The sequence below is a fragment of the Musa acuminata genome, chromosome BXJ1-7 (assembly GCF_036884655.1).
Source record: "Musa acuminata AAA Group cultivar baxijiao chromosome BXJ1-7, Cavendish_Baxijiao_AAA, whole genome shotgun sequence".
Taxonomy (NCBI): domain Eukaryota; kingdom Viridiplantae; phylum Streptophyta; class Magnoliopsida; order Zingiberales; family Musaceae; genus Musa; species Musa acuminata.
Genome location: NC_088333.1, coordinates 9,633,986 through 9,647,084, shown reverse-complemented (window position 1 = coordinate 9,647,084; position 13,099 = coordinate 9,633,986). Strand labels below are relative to the sequence as shown.

Below are 13,099 nucleotides of genomic sequence, written 5' to 3'. Positions count from 1 at the left end.
AATCGAAACAAGTAAAATAAATTTATGGGTGTTATACGTATTGCTATTCTTAGCAATAATTCATCTAATATATTCTTTTTCTCGTATACCTAAGCTTGTTTGACTTAATAATAAATAATATACTCGTCGATTGAGCTTGGAACAAATACGAATAAAAGATAAATATTCGGGATAGATTCAATTATCTAAATAATTAATCAAGTTTATTAAAAGTAGAATAAAAGTCATGGGTATCTTATGTTGTGGAGAAAGTGGACTTCTTGCAATTGCAATTATAGCGACACTTATTCACCTAGCAAGATGTTGTCACCACGCTTCCCTAATAATTTGCAATATATCCATGCACTAGATGGTTACATTTAGATATTGGAAAGCATGTTAGCAAGTCTAAATTTAGCTTAAGAAAATTACTTCATTAAGGAAATTTCTTTCATTACCAAATAGTCCTCGAAAGGATATCAGTTAGAAGTTCATATATATTCTTTCCTTACTTTTTAAGTGACATATATGATAAATAAGACTTAAATGGGCGAAATAAATCCTCTAACGATGAAGGAATATTTAGCAGCATGCATTATAATAATGATAAAGATGATGGTGCGCATCTCTCTCTCTCTCTCTCCCCGTAGCTATTTTTGACCATCTAAAAAAGGATTGAACACGCAATAAATGAGATTCAACCTGACTGAGAGGCCAAGTGGGGGACATGATTAGTGCTAATTATTAATTAGATAAGCCACAAGTCAAATGACGTTTTGTATATCTTAATCATCAACCCAATTCATTTTGCCCGAGAACAGCAGAGCACATTGTCTAATCACTAATGGCAGACACAAAGTCTAATAAACCCAACTCATTCAACCCATATAGCTTTTCACGTCGGCAGACCTCGTGCCTTACAAGCCCTCCGGTTTGGTGACTTCTCTGGATTTTTCCTTACGTGTGGTTACAAAGGATATTGAGTTTGACTAAGAATTTCTTGTATTTTTCCCTTTTTACTTGTCAATATTATTTTGGATTTTTTTTCTTAGAGTTTTTTTTTTTAAATAATCCCGATCTTTCATCTCTTGACAAATACATACCAATTTCCTCCTCATGTCTCTTTTTCTCTTTTTCTTTTTGTTATCATGATTACTATCGCACTTGCTTTCTCTCTCCTTTATTAAAATTAGTATATTATTAGTTTGATTAAGACTTAATAATATTAAATTTTAATAAAAAATATATATTAAGAGAGTAGAAAATAAGGATAATAAGATAGAAATGATAGGATGGAGACAGGTATTGGTACGAAAGATTCGAAATAATTTTATATTTTATAAATATAAAAATATTATGTGAAAATAAATCAAAAGTGAGCGCTCTAAAAGAAAGGGGGTAAAAACATGATATTTTTAAGGAAATTTATCTCATTATTTTTTTCATTCTCGAATTTTTAGGAAGAACTAAAAAATCTTTGAATAAAAAAGATGGTTTCTGAAGTCTTCAAATGTGCAAAAGGGACACGTGTTGCTGTGCGGTGAGTGGCTTTAAGACAATTCCCCTGCAGCCAATCGTGGTTGGTCGTTCGCTCACAATATTCCTCGGCGATTGCCACTGACCACGACGAAACCTCGGCCACTTAAAAGGCAACTCGCGGGCCCCACCGGACAGAGCTCCAACCTGGCACTTCCCATTAATGGAAGTCCCCTGGCGCCGGGGAACGTATAAGTCGGCATCTCCTCGCCGAATATATCGGCCAAGGAAAGGACACCTGTGACTGCTAATCAAACTTTGCCACATTAATTATGATTCCAAGACAACCAGGTTAGCTGTTAATCCTCTTCTCTAATCAAGTTGGGTGCATTGTCTCGAGGCCTAATTACGTACATCTCGTGTCCAAAATATGGCATTAGGTGACTGAGCCACTTGTCCTTTACAAAAGGACAAGTCTCCACAACGACAAATCTTGTGCATATGATAAAATTCCACTTGCAATTTGGATAGGTTGTGGAGAAGACCATGGTGGTGCGCATATAAGTGGAGGATTACATAAATGAGAGGACCACGAACACCACATCTTAAGTAATTAGTCTCTTTGGAGGCATAAAATAATAAGATAATGGTAGCCATTGGGTTAAGAAAATGGCACACATGTAGTGTCCCCAATGCAGGTAGTCAAAAAAGACTTGAGATGCATGTTAAGAATAGATAACGTAATAAATTATGTTTTGTGCAGGTGCACCTAATGCAGGTTTTTTCTTTCACCCATGTGATATAGAATAAAAATAAGAGATGATCAACTAGTTGAAAAATCAAAAAAGTAACAATGATACTAAGTTCATGACACAAAAATAATCCTTTTATTTGAAAGAGTAAAATACTTTAAAAAATGTACATCATTACCATACCATGAAAATAGGAAACTTATGTCTATTGTTTTATTCACAACATATTCTCTAGTCTGCGTGCAGGAGACGAATTAATAGCACACGAAGCATATGGTTTATATTATCATAAAGTTCAAGAGTCAGCAGCAACTTGATGTGATCTAATGCTTAGATCTTACATGATGGAGATGTGATAAGAGGGTTCATTCAACTGGGAATGCAATATACTATTGCACGTGGAAGAAGTGAAAGGATGGAGAGGGTGTGTGAGCAGTGCGTAGCTTTATGCAATTAAAGTTAGCTTTTATTGCTTTTAATAAACTTAAAGGGAGTTTGAAAGCACCTCATGCTCACCCACTTCCCCCAAGTCCCGTCTCATTCATCTCTTTGTTTAATGGGTGGTATTCTGCATTCCATGATTGCACAAATAGAATGTGGATGCCAGTACATGTTGCATGACATCATGAGCTATCCATGCCCAATAAAAAGCATACTGAAGTGAGAGAATAAAGGAGATGGTAATCAACGTGCATGCTCTGGTGTGGTTACCACAGATGTAAGAAACATGGTTGGCTGTGGGGAGTTTGTCTACGAACGAGGGATAGCCACATGGGCTCATCGAAAGAGTTAAATTAACTCATCATGCGTTACCATGTGCAAATATATTAAGATAAGATCTATGAGCATGAAGTGGGCAATAGGACATCTGTATCAACTATTGATTCTTTGATGTGATGACTTAAGATATAGAAGACAATGCATCGATGTGGGGTTTACTTATGCAAAAGCAAATGCATCAAATTAAATATATATGTGTGTGTGTGTATTCCTTCAAAATCTAAAGCTTACACATATTACCTTTAAGAACACATTGTGATGCTAAAATTATTAAAACTATTGTAAGGTTTTTGATATTCTTTATTTACATAAACAAACTAATAGTATATGTATGCTATACCAAAACAAATAGGCTATATCCAAACTATACAAAAAAAAATTAAAATTAAAATCACTATAAGGTCACTGACTCAAGTTTTGCACAAGTCTCAAAAACTAGGTTTTCAAACAGATAAGAGAGCTGCTCGGGCATAATGTACGCAATGAATTTGGTTATTCCGAATCGATATTATAAAGTGCATCAAATGCAATTTGCCCTAAACTTCAATTTTTGGATTGACATGTTACCGTACAATGAGTATAGAATTAGTCATTTGTGATTCATTACATATATTTAAACTCCGATAGAGCATATTTTGATATCGCCTATGTGGACTCAGGTAAGCAGATATGATGATGCATATGTGGAACATTAAGTACAATATGGCGCATAGTACACACGTGACGGGCAATCGTTTGTCGCCCCCTCCGTACGAACAACATCATCATTATACAATCGTCTTGGAAAGCTCGGGACGATGCCGCATGATGCCGATCTGTGCAAGTTGGTCGACGATCGCATAAAAGCTTAAGCCGGCTACTTAAGGAGTCGACCATAGTTAATTGACCCCATATGATCAACTCATCCTCGTAGGTATAAAAGCTAACCCTCCTTAATCAAAAGGAGGAGGACTTTTCATATATTTAACTCACTCTTATTCCACTAAATGATAACTTAAGCTTCGGAGGGGCCGACGACGAAAAAGCAAGCAACAAGACTCATAACTCAACCTAACCCGACACGCAAGTCTGCTCCCCGAGTCTCCACATGGGCGACCTTGTATATTCGGAATCGGATTGAGCTGTGCTAACTCCTCAACCACGACGTAGAGATTCAGTAACAAACTCCCAAATTATACATCGGCAAAAAAAACAGGCCTAATCTTAAATCTTATTCGCGATATGATCCATTAAACCTTTTATTTCTTATTTCTTGCTTTCTTAAATTAAGTTCTACTACTTACATTTGTCAACAAAAAAAAAAAAAACCCCTTTATCCTGTAATTTTGTTGATGGCCACCTACCATGGAGCAGCTGATCATGATCCAAGAAACAGACACAGGTTTTGACCAGAAAATTACAGTGCCCAACATGGTCAGATTCCGAGGGGTGCCGCAGCTGTTAAATTACATCCATCCATCGTGACACAAGTTTGGGGCAGTCATGGGACCATGTGATGATGATGGTAATGGATGGTTTGAAAAGAACGAGGTTTACTTTTCTTTTCGAAAAAGATATATATATATATATATTTGTCGAAATTGAGTGTGTTATATAAATGAGAAGGATAACAAAGTCAAACAATTTGGTAAATAAGAAAGAGAAATATAATAAATAGTTGAGGGTCACCGAGCGATCCGCTTCCGGTTCGGCCCGAGGCGTCGAATTAACCGCCGCGTCGAAACGGCTCCCCACCCCACGATTTCTTATCCGCCCTCGTGATCGCCTCCCGAGACGCGCACACAAATCTAAAAAAGAAAAAAAAACGTGTCGAGCACGTGTCGATCTCGGGCCGCCCGCTTCGCAGGTTGGGACCGCCGCGGAAGTCGAAGCAGAAGCATAATTTACTTATTTAAAGCTACTCGGAAGACGTACCTGCCTTTGATTGGAGAAAAATAATATGCAAGCGGGCCCGACGCTGGCTTTTAGTGATAAGACAGGTGTGTTTGTGCGGAGAAAAGCAGAAAAGGGGCGAAAGTATGGCTCTTCGGGGAATCTCTTTGGCGGGCCGAACACGTGGGGGAGGTGACCGGCTGGTGCCGGTCACCCCAACCGGATGGCCCGGCATCCCCCGCCCACCCCTGTAAATCCTTGTTTGTATTAACCACCGCATGCCAATTCCTCCTCTAAATTGCCTTGTTATTTAAAAGTGTTTTTGTTTTTATAAAGCCTTTGGTCCTTCTCCGAAGGGAGCGTCAGGGAGGAGAGAGAGACAGAGCGAGGAAGGGAGAGGCGAGGAGAGACGTTTAGGAACAGTAAGGGGGACGAGGAGGCGGTACGAAGTGATCCAGATCTGTCGGCGTGTTCCAGGAAGTGATCCTTTGGATTTATGATGGAGAGAGACTTCTTGGGCATGAGTGGTGGGAAGGAGGACACCAAAGGGAGCCGGCATGATGCAGGTGTACCTTTTAGGCGCAATAGGTTTAAATTTTGTTCTTTTTTATCTTGTTTTCATTGATCTACCGAGCTCTGCCTCATAGGCTTCATGTTTAATATTTTTAGAGTTGTTATACTTGCGTTGCTATTTTGTTGATCTTGTGGATTTATCTATTTTTGGTTGTCAACAAAGCCCCTACTTGTAAACAAAGCCTAACTAGGAGATGATGTTCTTATGGTGGTAGGATTAATCCAAGGTTTTGATTACCTTCTGTTTCTTGTGGTGTTAGCTAGATAAGGTTAGCCTTAATTCCTGAATAATCCTTTTGGATTTTGGATGCTGCGTCTTTCGTTTCCATTGCCTAAAACTAGATTTGCAATTTATCTTATGAACGAGCCACTCAGTTTTATGTTCTTGGTAAAATATTGAAGCCTGTGGCTCAATTTATAAGGAAATAAATAGTGTAATTTACAGATTAATTTCTTTATTCTCCTTTATGTTGAACACAGAGTGAGTACCACAGGTTGTCTTTTTTTTTTTTTAATATATAAAAAAGAAAGTTGAAGATGTCAGCTAACTTAGAAAAGAAAAAAAATGTTAGGAGTATTTTCCTACATGATTATGAAAATTTGACTTTGAAATGGGTATTATTCTTTCTAATCTATATTTTGTTTAAAAGCTGAGATTAATGGCCGCAATCTCATTCTAGACTTGGTGCCTCTGTAGGCTCGGCCGTTCGGTGGCCTTTCACCAACAAGGCCTCTGCTATGCAGCAATTCATGCTCCACAAGGCGGCACAAGAGGAGAGGGCAAACAATTACAGATTTGATCGATTGTCCTCTCCCACGTTTCATCCTGTTTCGGTTTTTGATGCCTTCGAGGCCGATCGCAGTGACTTCTCTGCATTGGCACAGCAGGTGTGTGTACATCTTCGGGTCGTTAACCTCGTTACGCAACACTGGTATTGTTTTTATCAAACTGACACATTCTTGTATCTTCTAGAGATCATTCAGCCTGCATGATTACCAGCCTCAGGCCACTACGACCTTTAGTTCTTCCACACGCCAGTCGAGTGAAGCCGGAACATTCCCTGTGGTTTCACATCATTCCCTTCCCATTACAACTAATAGCCCTTTCTTCAAGATTCATGGCACCCAGAGTGCTCCGAATATCATGATAACCAATTTGAATCAGCAGCCTCTCGCAGGAGTTGCATTGAACACCCCTGTTGTTAATACTTGTGTTGGAGCCCTTCCATCATGGTAAGAAATGTGTCCTTTTCGTTAATGGGCATGCCAGTATCGTCGTTGTCTTTGTCTCTTATAATGGATTCCTTCGTACAGGAACATGCCCAAACCAGCCCCGACGAGTGCACAGCTAACTATATTTTATGCTGGCACTGTTAATGTATATGATGATGTCTCTTTTGATAAGGTATGGTGGGTATGATCTACCGGAGGTTGAAATGTTGATTTCATAATGGTGAAGCTGTTTTCCTAACATCTGTTCTTTCAGGCTCAAGCAATCTTGATGCTGGCAAGTAAGGGATCCAATGGGGCTTCAAATGCTTCGAGATCTGAAGCACCTTTGTCGGTCACACCTCCGGTTCCACCTAAAATTTCTGGATCTGATGGGTTAAATGCAAAGCAGATCTTGAACCCGACTCCAATTCGTGTGGCATCACCCTGCTCAGTCTTCTCGAACCCGATACCGGTGACCTTGCACACGGTGGCTAACTCAAGTAGTGTAAGTAGCACCAAAAATGATTCAGTTGGTGCGAAGGTTGCTGGTACCTTGTCCCCCTCAACGCAGCAAGGGCCACCCAGAACATCTTCTGCTGCTGTAGGCTCTATAACTAGTGCAGCTATCATGCCCCGAGGTATATTTTGTTCTAAGGATGATCAGGCGTGCATAATTGAATAGGTGGATTACATGGAAATTAATTGCACAAGAAATATGTCACAATCATTCTCTTCTTCTTCCTACAATCAAGCCATACACAGGCTTCTTTTTTTTTTGTAGTGGTTTCATCTAATTAGATTGGTGATATATGTATGCAGCTGTACCTCAAGCTAGGAAGGCATCATTAGCACGATTTCTTGAAAAACGCAAGGAAAGGTTGGTTTATCATGTTCATATATGTCTTTGTTGCTCATTAGAATGCTTATATCTTCAAGAAATATGCTTACAATCGACCCAAGTTTTTTTTGCACTAAGTTGTTGATTTTCGATGCCTTATTACTTTTACAGGGTGAACGATGCGATGCCCTATTCTTGCATCAAGAAAACCTCAGAGATTGGTAGCGGACTTGAGAGTGCCGGTGCATCGAGCATATCTTCATTAGCTGATGTCAATGTTTCAAGTAACCGAGAGGACTCGTCGGATTTAAGGAACCAAAAGAGTGGTATCAGCTATGGGGATTCTCTAAGTACTAAATTAAGGATATAGAGAATGTTATGTATTCGAGCCCCCAATACCGCGACCGCAGTGTTTTCAAAATCAAATTGGAGGACTTATCATATGTTCTGTCAAATAGAATGGCTTTCATAAGTAAATGTGATTGGAGCTGTTCAAACATTAATGAGAGAACTCAGTGTAAAACTCTCCTGTCAATGTATTCTACGACTAAATTTCATTTACGGGGCATCAGATACTCAAGTCGCAATTTTGTTAGTTGGCTTTCATGATGCTCAGTATATGACTAGATTTTACATTTCCATCTTTTCCTATTGTACTTCTGTGTAAATACGGGGATTCTTGTAAAGTTGGGAAGACTACCATTAAATACAAGATTCACTCGGGTAGATTTGCATATATTGATTGGCATCACAGGACATCTTCTTCTCCATGACAAAAAAGAATGTTTCAAGTGCGAAATATTAAAACAAGGATCCAACATAGTCTCGAAGATTACTTAAAAGGTTCATGGCAAGTTGATAAAAAGAAAAAGGAAGGATGCACGCATCATCATCTCAAGATTCACTTGTTAGCTTATGACAAGTTGGTATTGTATATTTCTTGTGTTTTCCCTAGGAATATGGAGTGGAGTGGAGGGCTGCAAAAGAACCTTCGACTAGTTTGGTCCTAGTTGTAGAGAAGTTAGGAAATGTGAAGCGTATTAAGATACATGTAAGTTGTACGCATTCTAAGGTCATGATACATGTAAGTTGCATATTTAGAATCTAATACATGTATTCTCATACAAGTTTTTGAAAAGTATTGAGAGTTTAATTCCCTTATAACTTAGTATCTTAGATAGACGCCCAAGTTTTTCTTTGGCTCATCAAGCTTGTTTCTTTGGATATATATCACTTGTTTTGATGAGACAATTGTAATCATCATCACCAAGAAATACAAAAACAAGAGAATTAGGCTAAAGATAAGAAAAAAAAGAAAAAAGAAGATCATATTTGAAGTCGACTTACAATTAATAATATCTTTAGAAAGATTATGAGACATAATATCACATTAGCATAAAATCATTTTTCATCTCTTCAATCTTTCACATGTTTTGATTTGTGAGAAAAGACTCCAAACAAGTCTTTTATTTTTATTTTTATTGACAATGATAAAAAGAATTCCACACTAAAACTATTAATATATTTACTAAAAGACATCTGAAAAGAGAGTTATTGTTTTCCCTTAACTTAAATCTATGGAATCTTTTAAAGAACATCTTCACATCATTGTCCCTTTGGTACCATACAAAGAAAAATAAACTTGAAATAGAAAAAAAAAATTATATTACCAAGATAGGATGAACTTCTTTCAACTAACAATCCATGTGTAAAGTTTCTGGAGGAAGAACGATAAGTTTATATTATCTTATGCTTTCAAAATCTTCCATGAATTGTCTTATCTTCAATTATATCATCTAATCAAATATTCTAGAATTATATTTTACTTTCCACTTGTCTCGTACACTCCCCACAAATAGACTTCTTGATGATTCCCAGTCTCGATGACAAAAACATACACTTCAGATTGCAAGTAGTATGATCACGAGAGTTGCACACAAATCATACAAAGGGAGACATAAAGATAAAAGAATCTTTGTCAACACTGATTGGAAGTGGCAAAATGCTTGCAGACGTAAGGGAGGAGAAAGAAAAATGAGACGTGAAATATCATTGATAACGATGGACAGGGAGGAACTCAGCGTCGAGGAGGAGAGGAAATAAAGAATCGTTTTTGGTTTGGAAAGGAGAGAAACTTACCACGCATGCATAGATGGAATCTGCACTCCTGTGCGATGGATCTTCGAGTCATTACTCGTGTTGTCCTTCTATGGTGGCGTTGTTTCCTCCAACGCCATGGTTCGGTGCCTCACAATATCCCCAACCACACCCGTCTTCCCTATCCTTGATCCTCTCACCATTGCTAATGATGGGGGCAGGAAAAGAGGACGAGTTGGAAGCAGGCAGGAATACAAACTTGGGGATGAGCCTGCGTTGTGTGGGGTGAGTCATCACCATAGTTATCAAACCCCGACCGGACCGATTGATCAGACCGGCAAATTCGTGAACCGGACTTCCAACCGGTTTGACCCTTAAACTCCTTAAAGAAGATTTTTGTTCTACTAAACTCACCAACACATATATCAAAGAAGAGTAACGAGTTACGTCCTCTGATGTGCTAATGTTAGTGCCTGCCAAAATAAGTTTATTGGTTTCTCTCAAACTATAATATCTTAAATTTTGTGTGCTAATACGTTTTTTTATGGATTTATCATAATTTATATTGTGCTATTACGCTTCTAGGATTCTAAAAGAACTTTTCTAAACATAAGCCATTACCTCTTAGAAATAAAGACAAAAAAAAAGGGCTCGACCTTCACATTTTTATTATGATGATGAATTCAATTGATGATTAGTTATTTTAGTTGTTTCGTCGAAAAGAACTTGTTATAGCTCATCTTCATTCTCCAAGAAGCTTACGATCATAGTCGATCGTACTAGGCACTATGTCTTAAATATGTCGTGTGTAGTACTCACATAATCTCTAGAATTCTACTTCGTTTCATACTTGAATTCAAAATCAAATAAAAATCTTTAACATTTAATTCCAATGGAGAGAAACAGGCCTTAAATATTATTGGCCTAAGTTGGAGCAAGTTAGCTTTTCCCCAACAGTAGGGCCATTAGATCTTGTGGAGGCCCTATCTATAGTTAGTTAGGTATTGGATCCTCATGATCCGGTTTATGAGTCATCTATCCTTGGATTTAGAATTTTATCTTCTAAATTTTTTCTATTAAGAGTAATCAATATAGGCTATATAATGATGTATCTTTGAGAGAAAATATGGAACTCGAGCTTTCCTTTCCATCCGAGCTTTCAATTCCTCATTCAAGCATGATATCAATAATCACTGGATCCCAATTACCAAAAAATTGCTTAGTTTTCACTAAATCTCCTCGTTTATTCCATTTGTCCGAAACAAAATGATACGTTAAGTATTGACATTAGCTTATGCGAGTGCACCAACATTCGAGTTTTTACGATGATTTATTTACTGCATACCAATAGCTATGAAAAGATATTAAAGACTTATTAGCAAATATTCATGTGTTAGAAGTGAATAAAAAATAATAATCTCACATCAAAAAAATTGAAAAAGACAGATGACATATTCTCAGCTTGCTCATAACATAACAAGTTTAAGTGTTTTTTTTAGTTAAATTTGTCTTTGACCTGATATATGTTAACCCTAGTTAACTTGAAAAACTCATCATTGATTTATAACATGGTATCAGAGTTAAGATTTATAAAAGGATTAAATAATAAAATTAAATATTAATCATGATTTGATGAAAAAATAGGTTCAAATATTCATCTATGAGAAGAGATTGAAAAAAGAATTAAAAGAATAATCCCACCTAAAGAATACATATATTGGATTGACTTATAATTTAACAAGCTTAAACTTTTGGATTAAAATAATATTTGACTTGATATATGTTAATCTGATCGATTTAACTAAGACTCATCGTTATTATTTTATAAGAAACTAATTAAGGTTATCATGAAATATAATAGAATCTACTACTTCTGGATTTGCTAGGTGGGTAGCACAAGAACTTTAAATAGACATTTTGTGATCGAAGATTTATCTTTTAACAGAGTCAAGAGCCTAAGATCCATGTCGAATGAATGAAACAAAAGGAGAAACACAAGTGTTATTCTTGAAAGCTGTTGTGCCAAACTGCATTAATTTAAAAGAGAGATTTTCCAAATTCTGCATTGAAATTTGCTTTCACCAATCTTCCTAAAATTGATGTTCCAAATCAACAAGAGAACTAAGCACAAAAGTGCCACTTCTTTGTACTCTTTTGCTTGTGTTTCAGTTGAATATTACTAATTAAGCTCCTAATCATTGTGACAGTACCCCCCCATTATCTTTGTGAAAAGATTATGATAATACATGTGGCCTTCAATTCACACCAACACCACCACCACCACCACCACCGGGTGTCTTCTTGAACACCTCTCAGAAACACGCAAGAACATTGTAGAAGGGACAGTGGGAAGTAAAGAAGGCACCAGAAATGGAAGGACATCCTTTCACCGATAAGAGCACCTACATGCAATTATAACTGACGTGGGGGTGTGGCCTCAGGATGGTGAAAGACACTCGAGGAAGGAGATGCAGTCTCCCTCTTTGTCTCCTCGCCTTGAGAAGATTTGAGGCTTCGATAGAGTCCAGTTGGACAACGCGCATTCGGCAGGCAAGCACGTGGAGATCGGGGACCGGCCACTATAACTCTATAATTATGCTGTGTCCATTCTCTTCTTAGGTGAAAGCAACATAAAGGGAGGATTGATGTTGAACTGTTTTGTTGGAAGAAGCAGTACTGGTGCTGGAATAGATGTATAGATGGCTTCACTCGATCCATGACAGGTGCAATTTCTCTACGCCTTCATAGTTTGTAAAGATTTATTGCTCATTGGAAGCATTAGAAGCTTGAAAGTGGTGGATATCAATCATCATGGTTTGACATTTGGTGATCGCTATCCGGGCATTGCAACTTCAGCAGCCCCCACTAAGTTCCAACCCAAACTTCCAACATAAAAAAAAGAAAGAGAGGGTGAAAGAGAACGTACGTTTCAGTGTTTCAGTGGTTCAACTTCCTATGAATGGTACGTTCTCTTTGGTCGGCCACGGAGGCGACGGCGAGCGGCCCACATGTCAGCCGACCACCCTTTATGCGAAGATTTGATTCATATTTATCTGATAATTATCATGATTATAATTTTAATAATCACTTCAATCATGATTTAATAGTTATGGGATGGTTTCAATAACTACCTCAATCTAGTAGTTATAGGATGATTGTTACTAGATCCTATAAATAGGATCATAGTTCATGAAGCAATAAGAGAGAGTCTGTGCATTTGGTATCTTGTAAGTGTTCTTATCAATCATCCTGTTTTTTAATACTACATCAGTTTTATTGAGTTAAAAGGCTTCTTTTTATTTAGCATTATGGCTTTTAACGATAATATCATGTCTCATCCCCTTATCCCCATCTTCTCGGGCAAAAACTATGAATTTTGGAGTATCAAGATGAAGACTCTATTCAAGTCTCAAGATCTTTGGGACTTAATAGAGAATGAATATACGGATCCAAATAACGAAATCAGGCTGAGGGACAATAGAAAGAAGGACTCAAAGGCATTATTTTTCATTTAACAAGC

General features: G+C 37.5%; 1 protein-coding gene across 2 annotated transcripts; it reads left to right on the top strand.

The window, feature by feature from the left end:
- Positions 1 to 5,169: 5,169 nt before the first annotated feature.
- LOC135583368 (protein TIFY 6b-like) lies at positions 5,170 to 8,062 on the top strand. 2 transcript variants are annotated; one of them, XM_065191794.1, is made up of 7 exons: positions 5,170 to 5,425; positions 6,113 to 6,320; positions 6,406 to 6,665; positions 6,747 to 6,837; positions 6,919 to 7,282; positions 7,464 to 7,521; positions 7,654 to 8,062. In XM_065191794.1, the coding sequence occupies exons 2-7, from the start codon at positions 6,171 to 6,173 to the stop codon at positions 7,850 to 7,852; spliced, it is 1,122 nt and encodes a 373-aa protein (XP_065047866.1). In that variant the 5' UTR covers positions 5,170 to 5,425; positions 6,113 to 6,170; the 3' UTR covers positions 7,853 to 8,062. The 2 variants fall into 2 exon arrangements, with proteins under 2 accessions (XP_065047866.1, XP_065047865.1); XM_065191793.1 differs by having other exon boundaries at positions 5,173 to 5,425; positions 6,130 to 6,320.
- The last annotated feature ends 5,037 nt before the right edge of the window (positions 8,063 to 13,099 follow it).